The 20,522-nt window shown below is 47.1% G+C and overlaps 1 protein-coding gene across 1 annotated transcript in view; it reads left to right on the top strand.

Annotated features, from left to right (window-relative positions):
* Window positions 1-514: 514 nt before the first annotated feature.
* The window catches only part of ZSWIM6 (zinc finger SWIM-type containing 6), a 121,180-nt gene continuing 101,172 nt past the window's right edge, over window positions 515-20,522 (top strand). Inside the window, exon 1 of the mRNA XM_056848242.1 lies at window positions 515-1,232. Coding sequence (XP_056704220.1) covers window positions 515-1,232 — 718 coding nt within the window. The remainder of the gene's footprint in view (window positions 1,233-20,522) is intronic.

Below are 20,522 nucleotides of genomic sequence, written 5' to 3'. Positions count from 1 at the left end.
ATGGAGCCACAAAGGGGAGCCGGCAGGCCCCGCCCCTCCCCACGAGCCACACGCGTGAGGCACGTCCGGGGGAGGGCTCGGGCGTGCCGTACGTAAGATACCCTTCGGAGGAGAAAGGGGCGGGGGGGTGAGGGAACGAGAGGACAGACAGAGAGACAAGGGAGGCAGCGAGTGGGCGTGGCTTGCCCTACCTCCTTTCCCCGAAGTGTGATCCGCTCAGCGCGGGCCTCCGAGCCGACTTCCCCCTCCCCGTCACCGCTGACGCGCCGAGCACACGGCCTCGGGGCCCGTTCTATTTCTGTCCGCGGCCTCTTTCTCCCCGGGGTTTTCTTGTCTGCGTGTCCCCGCCCCCTCCGCTCCCCGCCCCCTGCGCGCGCGGCCGCTGGCGCCCCGCCCCTAGGCCCATATTTGGGAGCGGGAGGCGGGGCCCGGCCTCCGGCAGCCTGTCGCCGGCTTCCTGGTGCCGTTTATAGAGTACGGCCACTTCCGCTGCCTGCTTAGAAGCGGCGCGATCATGGCGGAGCGCGGTCAGCTCCCTCCCCCCGCCAAGCGCCTCTGCTGCAGACCCGGCTACGGCGCCGGGTGCAGGCCGGGCCTGCGGGCGATCGGCGGCGGCGGCGGCGAAGGAGGCCTGGGCGGCGGCGGGGCGCTGTGCGTCGCGGGACCCTCCTCCTGTGCCGCCGCCGCCGCCTCGTCCTCGGCGGCGGTCGCCTTCTCGCCCGCCCTCGCCGCCGCCTACGCCGCGCTGGGGGTGCTGCCGCCGGGCAAGACGCAGAGCCCGGAGTCGCTGCTGGACATCGCGGCGCGGCGCGTGGCGGAGAAGTGGCCGTTCCAGCGGGTGGAGGAGCGGTTCGAGCGCATCCCGGAGCCCGTCCAGCGCCGCATCGTCTACTGGTCCTTCCCCCGCAGCGAGCGGGAGATCTGCATGTACTCGTCCTTCAACGCCGGCGCCGCCGCCGAGGACAACGCCGCCGGCAACGCCGCCGGCAGCAACGCCGCCGCCGCCGCCCCCGGCGGAGGAGCGAGCGCCGTCGGGCCCACCGGCACCGCCACCCCCGCGGCCGTCGCGGCCGGCAACAGCGGCACCGGCAACAGCGCCGCGCCCGGAGGGGGAGGAGGCGGCAGCGGCGGCGGAGGGGCAGCGGACGCCGCCGCCGACGAGAGCCGCCTGCCTTTCCGCAGGGGGGTCGCTCTGCTCGACGGCGGCTGCGTCGACAACGTCCTGCAAGTCGGTGAGTCGCCCGGCCGGGGGGGGGGGCAGGCAGCCGTGGGAGCCTTTCGCTTTCACTTCCAGTCGCGGGGGGCTTGGGGGGGGGCTGTCCCCTCCCCAGGCTTGACTTTTGGGGGTGGGGAGGGAACAAGGGCGTTCCTCCCCGCCCCCTCCACCTGTGCACCCGTGCCGGTCTCCGACCCCCTGTATTCTCTCCCGCCGTCACACTTTATTGCTATAATTGTATCCTTCCCCCCCCCCCCCCGCTAGCATTCCAAGAACCCGGACCGTCCGCGCAGCCCCTTTGCGCCGCGCGCGCTCCCCGCAGCCGGCCGCTCCTCTCTCTCCCCCCCCCCCATTTAAATCCCCTGCCATTAAGCTCCCGCACATAATCCCCTCCGCCTCCCGTCCAGACAAAACGTCCTATTTCCCTCCTCGCCCCTTTTTGTGCCCTGGGCATGATCAGCCTGCACCAGTAGCTGCTCCCCGCATCTTCCTCTTTTTCTCCCCCACCCCCTACATTGATCAAAATATGTTTTCCTGTACAGTCTTTTTTTAAAAAAAATATTTTTTTTATTTTCTTCATTTAACATCTCAACATAGAAACAATAGCCAATGCTAAAAATATTAGTAATAATAATAAAAACAAATAATATCGCTAATTTAACAATAAAATGACTTCCCCCTCTCCCTCTTCCATCTAGAAATAAATTGTATAAACTTTTGCTAACGGGACTAATCCCAGTATTATTTTAATTAACCTGTTCTTATCCAACATTATTAAATCGGTACCTAATATAAAATTAATACAAAGTATAGATAAGGGATTAGATCAGAGTATCCTTCCTTTACACTCTTTCGATTTGCCCCTTTCTCCTCTCCCCCCCCACCTTCCCAGCACCAGATAGCTGTGAATGGAAGTGAATCAGCAGAAGGAGCCCCCCCCCCGGGAAAGAGGGGGGCAGGAATGCCTCCTTAGCGCCAGGCTTTGCCAGGGGAGGTTGGAGTCTCCAAACAAAGACATTTCTAGGACAGCGGTGCCGGAGGAGGAGATGAAACCCACCATTGGCTGGCCCAGGCTCCTTGGGCGCTCCTTGGGCGCCTTGTCTGTCTCGCTCGCTCGGGCGCTCTTGCCCTCCCAGGTTTTGTTGGTGGTGGCACTGGGGGTAGGTCAGCGGGTCGTAAAGCTGTCAGGTCGCGGATGGAACCGGGGCTGAAAGGCTGGCTTGTCTGAGGAGAGGGGGGCTGCCCAGGGGGGACTGATGTACAGGAAGGCAGAGACGTCTAGGATGCTGCCGAATAGCTTTAGGAGGTAGCAGGTTTTTTTATCCCCACCCTCCACCCCCCCAAACAGGGGAAGCGCTGTGCTTCTTTCTCAACCCCACACTCTCTTCTCCTGCTGGTTTAAATTCTTTCTGCAATAAGGCTTTTTCGCCTAACTTCTTGGCTCAAATTAAAGGGCTCTATGGAGGGTCGTGCCCTTCACTCCAGTGAGGGGTTACTTGTCTCATTGGAAGGGGGGATCTGTATGTCTGGCTTCCCCCTTTTCTGGGCTCTGGGAAGAAGTGTCTGTTTCTGGAAATATGTGGACAGGGGTGGTTATTTCTGTTATGGAACTTCCTGGTCGGTGGGAGGATCGCTGTGAAGCTGGATCTTTTGTTGCTGTCGTGTTTCCAGAGGTTTGCACGTCTCCAGCGGCCTTCGGGCTTCTCTCCTCCTCCCCCCCCCCTCGGAGGGAGGACTTGGCACTTTCTCATTTTCATGTTTGTTTGTGTCCTTTTCAGTTTTCTGTTGCTCCATGAAAGGGGGGGAACCAAACAAAAGAGGCTCTTTCATTGCTTTTCACTGCCTGCAAAATAGCAAGGAATCTGACAAAGGGGAAGGAGAGCTGGTGGTTTTAAAGCTGCACAGTTCAGCTTTTGCTTGCTGCTCGGAGACTTACCCAGCTTGCTCCCCCATGAAACTTTAAATAGCACCAGTGGTCTCCCCCACCCCCAGCATTTTGACCACATATGAGGTGACTTCAAGTGGGTTGAAACCCACTCAGCAAAGTGCTGGTAGCTCCCTCCTTGTTCCTTCTTTACAAGATTGCCCTTTTCTTGTGGCTGGTATCACTTGATGTTTAAAGATGCGGGCACTCCTTGCTGTGGAGGTTTTAATTTGGCCGTGCCAGTGTGCCTTCTGTGGGGGTTGGAAGGGGGGTGTCTTTCTCCCATCTTCAAACGCAAGTCAAAGCCAGCTTGGGTTGGAGCACAATTGTTGGACTGTGAGACAGGCTTCATGCGCTCTGTAATGGTGCCTTTCCCTTCTGCCTGCAAATGATTTAGCTCTGGGCAGTCTTCTAAGTTCTAATTAACATTCCTCCATGCTTCTGGGTCTGTCCCTCTAGCTGGGGTTGAGGCATCTCTCTATTTAGCGGTGGCACAACCAGAACTGAGCCTCTTTCTGGTTTGGCTGGCATTGCTGAGGGCTTTTTTTTTTTTTTGGCCTCTGCTTGACTCCACTTGCAAGGGATGAGGAATGACAGGAGTGCACATAGGGAGGGTTTCTTGGCTGATTACATTTAAGCTAGGAATTCACTGTGAAAATAAAGCCAAGGGGCGATAAATAAAAGATGCAATCTTCTCCAGGAGACAGACACACAGCATGGGCTTTGCTTTGCTTGCTTTCAGCATTTAGAAGAGGCCTCATTGAGAACTTGTGAAAGGAGGAAAAAAAATAACTTGCATGGCCTCGGAAAAGGGGAGGGGCGCTGGATGATGCTGGCAAAGGTCAATCGGAACAGGGGAAAATATGCATAAATATATCTTGTGTGTCCATGGCTGCTTCTGGGACGCTTAAATAAACATGCAGCAAATGCTGCACACCACAAGTATACTTTAATTTCTTTCTTACATGATGTGTTGAAACCTCTCCTGGCTGTCAGTGTATGGAGATTTGGTATTTTACAACACTGTTTAAATGTGAGTGTATGCAGGATGTGGTGAGAGATGAGCATAGCAGATGCTGGAGTTTTCCAAATCACAGATATTTTCCTACAGCGAATGTTCGGCTTGTTAAAGTTCATAAAGGCTTTACTTGGGGCGAAACCTGTAAATGAATAGCCTATTTCAAATCCATAGGCCATCTCCTTATGCTCATGTACTTGATTTTTTCTGTGAACAGATTTTAGTTGATTGGTTTTGTAAACTAGCTGTATAATTAGTATTAGGATTTTGTGGCTTGTTTTCATTTTTGATGTTGTATTGTGAGTTGCCTGGGGGCAGAGTGTCAAAAACAGAGCAGAAATAAGTTTGTGTAGTAATGCACACACAAAAGCATTTATATCGCAAGTCAGCCTTCATTAATAGTTATGTGTGGTATCTACATTGTGTGTGTTTTTCCACACAGTATAGTATGAGTTCTGCAGCATGACATTAACAGAAGCTAGCATTATAGCACAGATATTGGGAAGGTGACATCTTTAATTCTAGCTAGCATCTTTCTGAGAGCCAACTGATTTTTTTGTTAATGATGTACATTTGCCAGTTTTGAGCAGTACATTAGAATAAATACATGAAACATATGAGATGCTTCTCCTAATATGCATGCCTTTTGAAAATGCATACCAAGTCTGTACTACTACTTAAACTTGTATGTTAAGGTTTCTCTATCAGACTGTGTTGTCAAAACCGTAGGTTGTGACAGACATGTCTTCTTGCTCTGAGGAGGAGGGGATCTTGAAACTTGGATGATTCCCAATGGATGATTCAGGGAGGCAGGACCAATCTTATCACTTCCTATCTCCCAGGCGGGAATCTTCTGAGCTCAGTTGACTTCCTCTACCTTAACAAATTTCTACTTTCATCTCTGTTAGAGGAAGAGACTTCAATCTATCTCCTCAGTCCCTCTCCCCCCACCCATGTGCACCTGCTTTCTCTCATGCCTGCCTCTCTCTCCTTCTTAGTCTGTCCTTTTCCTCTCCCCCACTCATGGCAGAGTTAGCGGCTCGGGAGGAGCCCAGCGGAGGATGGTTTCCTCTTCAAGAAGGATGCAGACCCTGGGCTGCTGTCCTCTCTGCCGCAAGGAGACAATGAGGTCTCCAGAAGTTTCACCTGCGGCAAGAGAGAGTTTGGACAAGATGTTGGTGCCAAATGAAAAAGATAAACCGCGTTGCTTAAAATAGGCGCGAAAAGAACCTCAGTTGATAAAATGGCTACCTGTTCGGCCCTGAGCCACTACAATGGTAGGCCCAGCCCTCCAGACAATATCTCCCTGAGCCAACCACCTGAGACAGATCAGACTTTAAGGAAATATACTACCACCACCCCCTCTTCCGAGGTTGTGGGAGGGCAACCATCTCGCTCCATTGAGAACATGGAGGCAATCAGAAGGGCTCTAAGAGAAGAGTTGAAGCACATTCAGATGTTCTCTCCTCCCCCCTCATCCAGGGGAATCACATTGCTCCCCCCTCCCAAGTTCCCCTCCGCATGTTCCCATTGCTCAGTGCAGGTTTGGGAAGGGACAGGCCGCCTCCTACAGGGAGACCTCTAGATGATGGCCCACTAAAGCAGCTAGGAAGGCCACATTCTCAGGCAACCACCCTAGCCATTCCCCAGGAAATGTTTCTCCTTCCATAGACAATGAAAAGAAGGAAGGCTAGTTCTCATCTGATGATGAGTCTACAATGGAAGAACAGCAAACTAAACTATTCAAAATCTATCTTGGCTGTGGATATCTCCGAGGAACCCAATCCAGGAGAGGAAACAAAAGAGAGAAGATCTAGACCTAAGGGACCAAAGAGTTTTCCCCAAGGCTGGCATTATCGGATAGATCAGTTCTTTTTCCTGAGTACTATGAAAGACTAATGAGGGCAGAATGGGCCAAACTCTTGGTTAACAGGCAGTTCTCAGCCACTACTAAGAAACTTTACTCTCTGTGCCCACATGCTATGGAAATGTTGCAAGTTCCATTAGTAGATGCCCTCATTGCAGTGTTACAATCCACAGGTTTACTATGGGAGGATGGCATGGGATCTATAAAAGATTCCCTAGATAGGAAAGCTGACTACACCTCCAGAAAATCCCACGAGGCTTCGGCACAAGCAATAAGAGCAGTGGCAACAGCAGCTCATATCCAAAGCTTCAATCATCTGGACTTGAAAACTGAGCCAGCTAATTCCCAGCGACAATAGAAAAGCAATAGTTGAAGCAAATAGCACCTTCAAAGTGGTCATTTCAAGTCGATAGTGATGGCCTACCCTTCCAAGGCGACGTGCTGTTTGGAGACAAGCTAGATAAGATCCTGGTGGAGACCAGAAATGATAAGAAGGCTATGCCCAGACATCTGAGGAAGGATACCAAGGGATCTTTTTCAATGAACTCCTTGTGATCCTACCATACGCCATCTTTTCCCAGACCTTACCATAGGAGATCTCTGTGGTCAAATAGCAGAGGGTCCTTTCACAGAAGAGTGCGATTCAACAGATTCCTCATTTCAGATTCTATTGATCTGACAAGAACAATAGACCCGTCAAATAAGGAAAGCAGTGAAGCGAGGCTATTGCCAGTGGGGGGAACATTAAAACAATTTCAGATCCAGTGGATGCAATCACAACTGGACTTCTGGGTACAGCAAATTATTTAATTCAGTTATGCCATAGAGTTCACTAGTCTTCCCCCAGATTGTTTTCTCCAAACCTCCAGATCCCTCAGAGCAGAGAAACAAGCAAGGACTTTAACTGCCATCAAACATATCTTGCAGATAAGATCAATAGAGCCCGTTCCTCCTTACGAATGTCGCTCAGGAGTCTACTCCATATTCTTCACAGTTCCCAAGAAAACTGGAGAGTGGTGAGCTATTCTCGATCTCAAATCTGTCAACAGGTTCATGAAACAGAAACACTTTCATGTGGAGACTCTGTGCTCAATTACCAAAGCCCTCATTCTAGGGGGAGTTCGTGACATCCGTCAATCTTACAGAGGCCTACCTGCACATCCCCGTCTACATGGGCTATTACAGGTTTCTCACATTGTCCTTTCCAATTCAGAGCACTACCCTTTGGCCTGGCCTCAGTCCCTCAAGTGTTCTCCAAGGTACTGGTGACACTAGTAGCCCTTGCCTGGAGACAAAGTCTTCAGATTCTGGTCAACATCCTGATTTGTTCTCCCACCAGGGCACAAGCCATCAAGGACACAAGCAAGGCCATACAGATTTTGGAAGCCCATGGTTATTTCCTGAACAGAGAGAAAAGCAATCTTATGCTGACTCAGAGACTATAGCATCTAGGGGTTGTCATCAACCCCTGAAATAACTTGATCTTTTCCTTCAGAAGAAATAACAACAAGATATCCAGTCTGGCCAAGGCAGCACAGCTAATGTCTCTGACCCGATTACAGGGTCTTATGATATCATCATGGGCCCGTCTGCATTCCAGAGTGCTACAGTGGTTTCTTCGTCATCACCAGCTGGCACTTTTGCAAAAAAGGGACAAGAGTTTAACCTTAACTCTGTTGATGAAGCAAAGCCTGATCTGGTGGACCAAAACCAGCAAACTGAAAAGAGGTAAATCCTATTTCACAAGTCTTTAGTACAGATCTTCACAGATGACAGCCTGGTTGCTTGGGGAGCCTCCCTACCAGATCATCCAGACCAAGGCTTCTGGACACAGGAGAGGAGGTTGAACATTAGTGTCATCAAGATGGCACTTCTAGAATTCCAGTCAACAATCAAGGGCCAGCACATCCTCATCAGGATGGACAACCTCATCAGGACAGACAACGTATCTGCCAAAGCCCATATCAGCAAATGGGGGTCCAGATCCTCCTCCCTGCATTGGGAAGCATTCTTTCTTGGGTAGTAATACTCCTGCAATCAATATCTGCAGAGCACCTTCAGGGGTCACTCAGCACGCAAGCTGATTGGTTAAGCAGACAGACCATAGACGAGAACGAGTGGACACTCGAGAGAGACCTTTCAATTAATCATGGACAGATTTGGTGCCTTGAGGGTGGACCTCTTTGCCTCAGCTTCCAGTCATCTAGTACCATGATTCTTCTCCATATACCATGAGCAGAACAAGTGGATGCTCTACTCTCTCCATGGCCCCAAGGACTTCTGTATGCCTTTCCACCACTACCTGTAATTCCAAAGGCATTGAGGAAGGTGCATCAGGAGCAGGCATTAGTCATCTTTATGGCTTCAGAGTGGCCTCGCAGACCATGTTTCCCTTCTCTGATGGAATTATCCATTACAAGAGACTTGGTGTATTCCTGTGAAAGGAACTGGTTGCTAGACTTAGATTATGTTCCAGAGGTTGCCGAAACCATTATGGCCTCCAGAAAGTTATCCACCAGGCATATATACAACTCCTTATGGAAAGCCTTCACAAGATGGTACCAGTGTAAGCGCGTTGACCCACTAGACTTGGGTTTAGGCTGACTATTAGCTTTCCTACAGGACAGAGTCCATAAGAAACCCAAGGTATCTATCCTGCGTCGTCAGGTATTAGCTATAGCGACTATAGTACCTCAGATAGCGGGTGTTCCCCTGACCAAACATCCATACATCAATTCGTTTCTTAAAGGGGTGGCGCTGACCAGCCCTCCAATTATCCATAGATCTCCAACCTGGAGATTACATAGTGTTATCAGCTCTTACCACAGCTCCCTTCAAACCATTATGAGAGGTTTCACTTAAGTAGCTGCACATGAAGACCTTATTCCTAACTGCAGTGACTTCAGCATATAGGTTCTCCGAATTGGTAGCACTGTCGGCCAGGAAAGGAGTCTGTATTTTTCATAAAGATACAGTGGTACCATGACCAGACCCCATGTTTATCCCCAAAGATAACTCTTTTCCACAGAAGACAAGAGGTTCATATCATTCTGCCAATGGCTGAAATATGCCAAAGAGAAAGCTTGGCACACGCTGGACCTCCATAGGGCTCTTCAAATATATATCAGGCATACTGAAACCATAAGTAAAACAGACTCCTTATTCGTATCATTGCTGACCCAGACATCTTCCCCTTGTTTGGGGCAGTCAATTAGCTATAATATTAGGCAAGGCCAGCAACATTCCCATACATCTAGGCATCACAGCACATTCCATACAAAGTGCAGCTACCAACACTGCCTTTGAACATCAAGGCGGCTACATGGTCCTCCATCTTGACCTTTGTCAGACACTACAAGCTTAATTCGTTTTCTTCAAATGATGCAGCCTTTGGATGCAGAGTGTTGCAACATATGGTGGATGAGGACTATGTCCCATCCCGATTGAGGGACACCACTATTGGAAGTCCCAAGTTTCAAGATGTCCTCCTCAGAGCGAGAATGGAACCTTAGATACTTACCATGAAGGTTCCTTCTTCTCTGACGTAAGGAGGGCATCTTGCCCACCCAGAGTGAGAGAAAGAAAAAGAATGATTAAGATTCAGACAGTACGTTGAGCAAGAAACAATGCAAGAGAATGTTCTGGATTGTCAACAATTATGTAATCAAACACCTACAGGGAAAAGGCTTGATCCGTCTCCTGCCTCAACCTCCCCAAATAAACAGTAAACTTTCCTTTTCTGTTCTAACACTTTGCACTATGATGAATTTTTCACCTGTTCTCGTTAATGTTCTATGTTCCTTATATTCGTTACTGACTTTCTTCTTATTAGCTCGGAAAGTATTTAAACTGACCACAGGAGATCCCCATCTGGGAGACAGGAAGTGATAAGATTAGTTCTGCCTCCCTGAACAGCCAGTGGGAATCACCCAAGTTTCAAGATGCCCTCCTTACCTCAGAGCAGAAGGAACCCTCACAGTAAGTATCCAAGGTTCCTTAACGAACATGCTCATCTTTGTTCTAAAAAGGTAAGAATTATATGTAATGCCCAGAAGGTAGCATCTTTGTTATTTAATGTGTTTACTTCAGGTTTCATCTACAGACTTCAAAAATATTTGATGAAGCTATGTCAAACAGGACAAAACTGTAATCCCAGAATCATTCTAAACTTTGGGTAGTCCAAAGTTTTAAACAATATATCACTGTGCAAATAGTATAAAACATAGCTGTTTGACTACTTGCATATAGGGCACAAAGGGCAGTGTCCACATCGGGATGCATTTCTTTTGTAATGCCAGTGCTCATCATACATTTAAGGAAGGTGATGACCAGAAATTGCTTATTTTAGGACATTACAGCTTTGGTAAATATATTTTAACTATGGCAGTACAGCAATTTTGTAATAGCCCTTACATTTTTGAAGTATTTGTGTAAAAAAAATAAAATAACGCTAGTCTCTTTGAATAACAGGAAATGCGGATTCCTTTTGAAAAAGGTCTAGTAAGTGTGAAACATGTAGAGCAAATGGATGTTTGCTGACGTTCCTCACCGACAAGGATCAGCGAATGAATTAATAAATCAGTCCTTGGTCGGGATCTAATCGACCTGTCATCTGCACTGATGGGCTTCTGAGCCCCACTTTGCCCATCCCCATTTGTAGATTTTGATATTTCTCTCAAATAACAGTATTTCTGTTTTGCTATTTAATGGCAGTGTATTTCTGTTCTCTTCGGGCTAGCTGTATTGTAGATGGACAACATATAGTCTCAGGAGCCTTGGAAGCATTACAACATTGCATGCTGTTGCAGAAATTAGTATTGCCTTTGTTCCCTGGCATGTGTTTATGGTTGGGGTGGGTTTGTTGTACCTCCAGGTGCCTGAGTGAGCCTTGGCCACCCAACCTAGCTCTGTATGCCCAGCCATGACCGTTGCATCATAACTGGTTTTGATAAGCCCTGCATGCTTTTGAAAAATCTGTCAAGACATAAGGTTGGTAATGTGTTTTGCAGTTACCGTCAGGGTAGTAGACACATGATAGGTTCTATTGTAGCATTTTCCAGGCACCCTGCCTCTTAGCCCTACTGACTCCTTCCTTTGCTCCAAATGCCAGTCTTTGCCTTGAAACCTCAAAAGCAACTCAACATGGCTGTTTGGAGAAGACAGTAATGTGCTGTCTACCTCTCATCTCTAGGTTAGGACCAGAGTTCTGCCTCTAGCCAAGCCTTATATTACGACCCTGTTTTAAGTGCTGGGTGCTTAAAGAGTGGTATTTTTGCCATTTCGACTTTCCTAAACGAACATATGTGTACAGAATCCTGTGTCTGTGTGTTACAGCTGGGATCTCTTGGTTGCTACAGCCTGTTTATTTGGAGGGGGGGCTATTTTGGCAGTGTCTGTGCCAGCCACTACTTGCAGTGAAGGAAAGCTGCAGTGACTTCCTTGTCAAACCTAAAAGGGGCTGGGATAATACTTTATGACTATGGCAGTGGTCAGAGTCCATAACTGTGTAGCCATCAAAAGGCTTATGTACACCTGGAGCTAGCTGAAGTTGCTACATTAACCGGTTCTAAATTCCTAGACTCTTGTCTTGACTGGTTTGTTAGGTTGCCAGTCGCTGCGCTAAGTATTGCAGTATGTAACAGTTCTTAAGCTCTGGCCGGTTGTGGTGATGGCAGCTGCTGATGTTCCCATCTGTTGATGAGCAATTTATAAATGAGAGCGTTTGGTGAGCTGGTAGGAGTCAAAAAAGCTATTGAAATCAAACTTGCCTCATAATTTGTCCCTTATTTAAATGCAGTGTTCCACACAGTTATATCTCTCTGCTGGTAATTGCAGGCATGTCATGCTCACTTTCTGGCACAAAGTTCAGGGTGGGGTTTATGTAGACTGTACATGTATGAAATCAGCAGTAAAAGAGACTGCTGATGATAGGTAAACCATTTTATATTGCACAACTTAAAATGCTTCTAGGGGGTGAGCTGGTTACAATTTTGCCTGCAAGTTAATCTAGTTTTGATGCCAGGACAACTTCTGGAGTGTTAGTGAAATCCAACACCGGTGTGCTCTCTTGGCACATAACTGAGGGAAGTGGGTGTGCTTAGCATGCTTATTTCCTGGACCTGGCCTGGAAGGAGAGCTAGCAACTTGGAGACTTTGAGAAATTGAATTACAGCATTGAGACTGACTCCTAAATTTTTTTGTTTGAAAGTAGGTTTTTAAGGCTGTTACCGCACTAGGTATTCCCAGCGATGTATTAAGATATTGTCGAAGGCTTTCACGGTCAGAGTTCATTGGTTCTTGTAGGTTATTCGGGCTGTGTAACCGTGGTCTTGGAATTTTCTTTCCTGACGTTTCGCCAGCAACTGTGGCAGGCATCTTCAGAGTAGTAACACTGAAGGACAGTGTCCTTCAGTGTTACTACTCTGAAGATGCCTGCCACAGTTGCTGGCGAAACGTCAGGAAAGAAAATTCCAAGACCACGGTTACACAGCCCGAATAACCTACAAGAACCGATGTATTAAGAGTTTGAAAACGTTATAAAAAATACTGTTCGCACTTTCTATGTATTCCCACCGATGTATTAAGAGTTTAAAACTGTTATAAAAAATACTGTTCGCACTTTGTTTGGCCCCTTTAGCTGTGAAGACGTCTTCCAACCATTTTTTAGCCGTAGTATCCAAAAACCCTTTTAAAGCGATGTTTTTTTATAACATTTCCAAACTCTTGATACATCGCTGGGAATACCTAGTGTGCTAACAGCCACTGTCAAAACTGATGACACTCAAATAGCATATTAGTGTTGCACCCAGTTCCTGTCAAACCAAAGTACAGAAGCAATGTAGATCTTTGCTTAAAAAGATGAACAGCACTAGCAACGCTATTGCTTAGGCCAGAGAGCAAGCCTGTGGTGGAAACCTTGATTGGACAGGGACCAGGCCTTATCACGTGACCTCGTCATGTGACCTGTCCTGTGGCTTTTCTTCCCTGTGAGCTGTGTGGTGGCAGATGGGCTGACTCTTAAAGGGCACTTTCACACAGCTCAAATTATCCACTTTCAATGCACTTTCAATGCACTTTGAAGGTGGATTTTACTGTGTGAACTGGCAAAATCCACTTGCAAACGATCGTTAAGGTGCACTGAAAGTGGATTGAAAGTGCATTATTTGGGCTTTGTGAAAGTGCCGTTAGTTTCATTTTCGGGATCTACTGTGAGCTTGGGTTCTGATCCTTCAGGAGTTCTGTTCGGGCACCCGTAACCCCTCAAATTTTGGGTTGAACATAAAGATGTATTCACAAATGTCTGTCTCGAGCACTGGCTGTGTTCCAGTACGTTTGAGCATTTTGGTCTCAGATTCCTGTATGATTCTTATTCACAGCTGCTTTCAGCCTGGTATGGGTATACTCAAAATACATCAGTGTCTTCCTTAGCTAAAGGCAATGAATGTATCAGTATCTTAAATAGAATGGATTAAAAAACTTTTTGTCACACTGGCTTAACTGTCACAATCAGGGTTGCCTGTGGGGTTTTGATATTATCGGGTTCAAACTGCATATAACTAGCAGACACACTTGTGTAAACCTCTGTCTGTCCCAATATGTACAAAATTGACACATCTTCTGCTTCAAACACTGTTGGAGCAGACACGTGTTATTGTTTGAACATGCTTCTGTCGCATGTAGCTTAAGCCTTGGTAGCTCTCAACTTGTGACTGCGGTTCCCTCCCTATCTCCATTTATTTCCATCTTGTTGGAATGTTGCAAGCAGGGATTGCTGACAATTGTTGTAAAGGGTGGTGAAAGGTATGTCAACCATTGTGCCAGTTGCAGTATATTATAAATGTTTTCAAGGATGCCACCAGAACTTCCTCCATGTTTGACCACGTGAGGTTTTTCTTCAAGAGTATTGATATTTTTGCTTGCTTAAGAGTCCTTCATGCATATGAGCTTAATTATGTGGGCCTGTATGTTAGGTATGCATGCCGAAGGCACAGATCCCTTTGCTCAAAAGGAGGTGAGAGTATCACCTTTGACACCACTGCCGTCGTTGTAAGGTTCGTGAAGAGAACCACTGTGTCTCAGTAATAGAGCCATTTGCTTTGCATGCAGAAGTTACTGTGTTCGGTACTGGAATCTTTAGTGAAACGAATCTTGGACTGCAGGTCTAGAGAATTTTCTTTGAGACCTTGGAGAACCACTGATAGAGTGAACAACACTAAACTTAGATGAGCCAATAATCTGACTTGGTATAAGGCAGCTTTAGATGTTCAAGATGCGTTTAAAATATGGCCAGTGCTCTTGAATATATCAAAGACCAATCATTTAAGCATTAATGCATCCTTATTGAATCCCCCCCTCTTTCTTCAAAAGGGTTCCTATAGCACTTCATTGTTCTACAAAATTCAAGGGCTTCTAACTGAAATCCCTCTACAATCATTTCTGAAAGGTCCACAACTATGACAGTTTTAAAATCTAAACTGTGTTAAACCATCATTTGTACCATTACACGTAAAAAGAGCATATTTTTTTAAGTGGATGCATCTGGCGGTTTTTGAAACTGGAAGGTACGTATGGGTACTGTCTGAGGAGGCCTGATACTAGTTGGGAGGATACAGTAGAACCAATCAGCAAGTTTCAGTTTTCAGGATGCTTCAGATACATTAGAAACTTGCTTACCGGATTAATGTGCTGACCTGCCTCTTCTCCATTTTAGCAGCCTGTCTGCTTTTTAAGTTACCTCTTCTTTAATTGCCAGCAGACTCACTAATATTAATAAATAAAGAGTTCCACACAAGGCACGTGGGGTGGCAGAGGAGGGAGCGCATGGACCGGAGTTAAGGTGATTGTTCTGTCCATGACCTTGGAGAAAGAAAGCACCTCTAAGAAGCAATGTCTTTTGATAACTTTAGTTGTTTTTGAGCTACTAGTAGTGTATATGTTTGTTCGATTTTTGTTGCCAGCATCTAGTGCTGGCTGGTATATTGCAGCCATATAGCTTACTGCGGAGAGCATTCTTGCAGTGTAAGCATTGCATTTTTAAACACTTGACTATTAGTTATAGGAGTACATGTTCGACTGATACTATTGCAATGTTTAATCACGAGGTGGTGCCAGGCTGGTTGTACACGTGGTCTGCTTTGTCCCTTGTATCAAAGCCAGGTTTTAACCACAATGGATTAGATCTTATCTAGCACAATCAGTGACACTTCTGGAAGCAATCTTTCCTGCAGACATTTCCCTTGGGGTCTGCTGTGGATCCCTGGGAACAGCAAGGGGAGGGGGTCTGTAGTAAGAAGTTGGAATTGGTAAAAATGGTCTCTTTCATCTTCTGCTGTAGTGGATGTTTCTGCTTGTGGAAAATACGGTTAGGATCTAAGCCAGTTGCTTTCCTTGTTGTGAAAGTAGTTGCTGACTGGTTATCCTTCCCCTATGGCAGTGATGGCAAACCTTTTAGAGACCGAGTGCCCATACTGCAACCCAAAGCCCACTTATTTATCGCAAAGTGCCAACACGGCAATTTAACCTGAATACTGAGGTTTTGGAACAGTTTTCTCCTGGGAAAAATGCACTGTGCTTGTAAGGAGTATGCCCTGGGGATACGGTTGCCAGCTCCAGGCCCGGGAATTCCTGGAGATCTGGGGGACAGCGGAGTTTGGGGAGGGATTTCAACGGGGTATAATGCCATAGAGTCCACCCTTCAAAGCTGCCATTTTCTCCAGGGGAACTGATCTGTGTAGAGCGGCGGTCGGTTGTAATCCTGGGAGATTCCCAGGCCCCAGCTGGAGGTTGGCAATCGTGTGTGTGTGTTAAGTGCCTATGAATCAAAGTCCTCCAAAAAGTCCTATCTTTGGCAATCATGCCAGGGAAGGAATCCCTGCGATGGCGGGAAAGCAAGGCAACGATCACCCACTTACTGCAGCCTTGGGGAAGTTGGCCGCGCAAGCAGCAGCAGTTCTGGGTGAGAAGCGAGGGTGGAGGTTGCCCCGGCGGGACTCCTCCTCCGAGGGCAGGGCCAGGGGTGGTGCAGGCAGCCGGAGCCAGCTCCAGTCTTTCTGCTGCTCACGCCATGCGGGACAGACGCTGGCGGTGCAAAGCAGGAGCGGTACGGCAGCTCCCGCTTGAGGAGAGCCCAGACATGCTGCCAGCCTACCCAGCCGGTCCCGGCGCCTGGGGGGTGGCTGCAGCAAGGTCACCCTGCACCACCGAGGGGGAGAGAGAGGGAAGCTCGCAGGCGCCCCGGCGATGGCGAGAGGACCCGGGGAGCTCAACCTTTTCCCCCCACCCCTCCCCTTGTGGCTGCCAAAAGAAGGAGAGGAGAGAGGCTGCCCAGTGCAAGAGCCAGGGCTGCGGGCAGGGGTCGCCACCATGAGGCGGCTCAGGGGATCCCTCCCGTTGCCTCTCCTGCTGCTGGGGCTGCTTTTCTGTGCTGGGGCAATGGTGCGCATGCCCACAGAGAGGGCTCTGCATGCCCTCTCTGGAACGCGTGCCATAGGTTTGCCACCACTGCCCTATGGAATGACAACTTTTGATCCTTCGATAGCGTGATTTTAGCTTCCTGTTCCAGCCTTCATTTGGTTTAAGAAATAGCATGACTTTGGTTCTGTCACCTCAGTGGTTACTGGCTCCTTTCTTTTGTAAACTTTTTTGTTTAAATACAGTCTTCTCAAATGTAAGATTTAACAAAAGGCCCAAAACATTACAAGCGGAAGGGGGCGGGGGAAAAATCACACAATTTACCTAAGTCCTTCTTCTGATCTCTTGGGCTTTTCTGTTTGAGTAGACAACGAGTGGGAAAACTTTTAAGCCCGAGAACCATATCTGGGTATAGAAACTGTATAGGAGGCCATAAATGCTTACATGCCCCAAATCAATTATGTTCAAACAAGTAATGTAAGCTATAGATGGAGAAATCAGAGCAAAGTTCCTCTGTGTTTAGCTTATTGAAAGGGAGCTGTTCAGGAATGCTTCTGTGCCCTTATGCATCTCCCATTCATTTTTTTGGGGGGTGGGCGGGTGTTCTGGAGAGCAAATATGATGGTAGTCTGGGAGATTCACAACATGCCAAATCTGAGATAACTGCTATCCCTTTGCTTCCTCATACAGCTGGGTCCCTGTTGCTCCCACTAAAGACAGAGGACTCACTGCCAACATTATGAGTCATTCTACCCAACTTTAAGTGAGGGATCCTATCTAGTATAGTTAAAGGAATGGGGAACTTTCTGCCCTTCCTCTCCTGCTGAGTCCCAAAATTAGCAGATCCCCAGGAACAGTGTTGGTATCATAGAGGTTTAAAAATATGCATGGGATTGAGAAAGTAAACAGAGCTTTTTCTTCCTCTCCCATAATAAAATTTGGGGACACCCAGTGAAGTCCTTAGGCAGTAGGTTCAGGACAGATAAAAGAGTACTTCTTGCTCAACAGATAATTAAATTCTGGAATTCACTGCCAGCAGACTTACAAATAAGTCTGTGAGTTTAGATTGCTTTAAAATGGGACTAGACAGATTCACGGAGAAGAAGAAGAGTTGGTTTTTATACCCTGCTTTTCTCCACCTTTAAGGAGTATTAAAGTGGCTTATAATCACCTTCCCTTCCCCACAACAGACACCTTGTGAGGTAGCTGGGGCTGAGAGAGTTCTGAAAGAACTGTGACTAGCTCAAGGTCACCCAGCAGGCTTCAAAGTGTAGGAGTGGGGAAACAAACCCAGTTCTCCAGATTAGAGTCTGGCGCTCTTAACCACTACACCACACTGGACCCCTTGATGGCTGTTTGCCATGTTGAGTCAAGTGAACTTCTTTTGGAGGCATCAGAACCAGGAGGCAGCATTGGGTGGGGGGGCTTGATCTTTGCCTTTTTTGTCAGCCCCCCAGGGCAAATGCTTGGCTGCTGTGTGAGGCATTATGCTGGACTAGATGGACTTCTGGTGTGATCCAGAAGGGTTACTACCTTATGTGAAGTGGCGGTCCACAGCGGGAGGAGGAATTTGCCGATAATCTCCTCCTTCCTCATCCACCAGCGGAAGGGTCCCCTGCCAGTTGGAAAAGGATAGAATGTAAGCTATGATGATAAAAAGCAAGCTGCTGTTTATCTCAGACCAGTAGTAGACACAAACACTTAACTACAGTTATGGAAGGCATAAGCGAGCCAGCGTGGTGTAGTGGTTAAGAGCGGTGGTTTGGAGAAGTGGACTCTGATCTGGAGAAAGGGGTTTGATTCCCCACCCCTCCACATGAATGGTGGAGGCTAATCTGGTGAACTGGATGTGTTTCCCCACTCCTACACATGAAGCCAGCTGGGTGACCTTGGGCTAGTCACAGCTCTTATAGCTCTCTCAGCCCCTTCTACCTCACAGGGTGTCTGATGTGGGGAGGGGGAGGAAAGGTGATTGTAAGTAGGTTTGAGTCTTCCTGAAGTGGTAGAGAAAGTCGGCATATAAAAACCAACTCTTCTACTTCTCCTAACTTGAATTTGTGCCAGACGTTCATGCATCTTCAATCTAGTAATGGTAGCAGGGACATTTTCAAAGATCTTAAAGGACGTGTAGACACCACACACACACAAACAGGGTAGGAGCAGATAGTATTTTTATTTTTATAAAATTTATATCCTGCCTTTCTGTCCTCACAAGAGCCACCAAGGCGGCTAACAAAAAAACATTTATAATATCACACTTTAAAATCATCCCCTCCAGAAACACAGATAATGAAAATCTGAGCTAAAATACAAAGACACAAAAATAACAATTAAAACTGTAGCTCAGACTTGCGTACCTGAGAGAGATTAATAGAAGGTAAGCAGTGCTGTTGAATTTCAATTTACTATAATAGCGATCCCATGAGGTTTCTCCTCCTGGGGTTTCAGAAGTGGTTTGCAATTGCCTTCTTCTGCATAGCAGCCTTGGTCTTCCTTGGTGGTCTCCTTGGCTGGTCTTTCTTAACTTCCAAATTCTGACATGATTAGGCTGGGCTATTAGGGCTGCTAAAAGCTTTAAAGGACATAACCAACGAGGCCCGTTAAGTCATCAGTACAGTTGTAACACCATTCGTAGTCAATGTTCTCCTCTAGCCACCCACTCTAAAGAGATGGGCAGCAATGTTGCGCCCTTTGAATTTTTCAAATGCTCCAACACAATGGATGTTCCCATGCTAGCATTCTCATTTCCTTCTCCCCTTCACTTTCCTGGGAACTGGAGCTATGCTGGTGTGGGAAGGAGTTTGTGGCATGGACCTCTGCCATGCGATCTTGGGCTTCTGATTTTGGGTACAAGATGGTGTCACCGTATAGTACCTCCTGTGACTTTAGGGTATTGCTTAGAATGGAGCATCAGATGCATCTGTTCTGCCACCAGAGTGTGGGTCACAGTACTTCAGCTAGCTCTCAGTTAAGTGTTTGAGGTATGGAGCTGCAGCTTGGCATGAATTAGTATGGAAGTACAAAGCATCTCTTAACTGACTAGCTTCAGAGTTCTCAAATCCACCGTCGTAGGATTTGCCTCTCATTTGCATTTCGTGGCGGAACACCACATACCTCTGTTGAGCAGTATATTTGTATTGGGTGTCTGTGGAGGCATCTTTCTGGAAAACATGGAAGGCTGCATCAGGTGGTACAAGTGCATTATTGATTTATTGCGAATCGTTGCTATATAAGCCTCTCGTATGAGACAAATACGCTTCATTCGGAAGAATGGGTTTAAACATTTAAAATGTGGCTGTTTTAAAATGTGGTAGTTTAGTCAAGGCAAAGCAAAAAAAAAAAGGGCTGACCAAATTAGGATCTGCTTCATGAATTTGAGAGAAGGCATCTTGAAGATGGACGTGTTAGAGGAAAAAATTCTTTTTTATTGAGCACCCTGCAGCTGTACACTATAAAGCGTTCATGGTCATTCTGCCTCTTGAGGGAAGAACTGCATATTGTGGCCATAGAGTATGTTGCCAGAACAGAATTTCCATCCCCGATGTCACCACATTAAGCACTTTGATTGGTAGCCATTTATGTGGAATGCAGGGTGTGGAGACACATATAAAGTCAGGGTAACTTTTTTTTAAAGAGGGATTTGGGAGCAAACCAAACCCTTGCTGTCTTTATAACAGTATTCGCGCACTGTCCATACTATAAACAGCTCTACCCTGACTTTCCCCATTTAATAGATCACATGCAGATCTGAAATTAAGGTTTTTTAAGGCAGCAGTTTCATTTTCCTCTGCTGGTAAAGGGTATATGGGATGCAAATCAAAGTTAGCTTTGTACATTCGACTCACAATGCTTAAGTTATGTCTTTAGCTTCACCTGATTTGTCTGAGTAAGCCATAAATGCAAGGCCTGTACTGGAGGTAACTGGAAGTAGGAAGCAATGTTTAGCAGATTGCTTATCTTTATGATTCAGGGCAAGCAGTGGTGGCTTTAAAAGGTTAAGGTAGTCCCTTGTACAAGCACCAGGTCATTACTGTCCCATGGGGTGATGTCACATCATGACGTTTACTAGACAGACTGTTTTTGGGGT

The sequence above is a fragment of the Euleptes europaea genome, chromosome 4 (assembly GCF_029931775.1).
Source record: "Euleptes europaea isolate rEulEur1 chromosome 4, rEulEur1.hap1, whole genome shotgun sequence".
In the NCBI taxonomy this organism is placed as follows: Eukaryota; Metazoa; Chordata; class Lepidosauria; order Squamata; family Sphaerodactylidae; genus Euleptes; species Euleptes europaea.
This window is presented reverse-complemented; position numbering and strand designations above follow the sequence as displayed.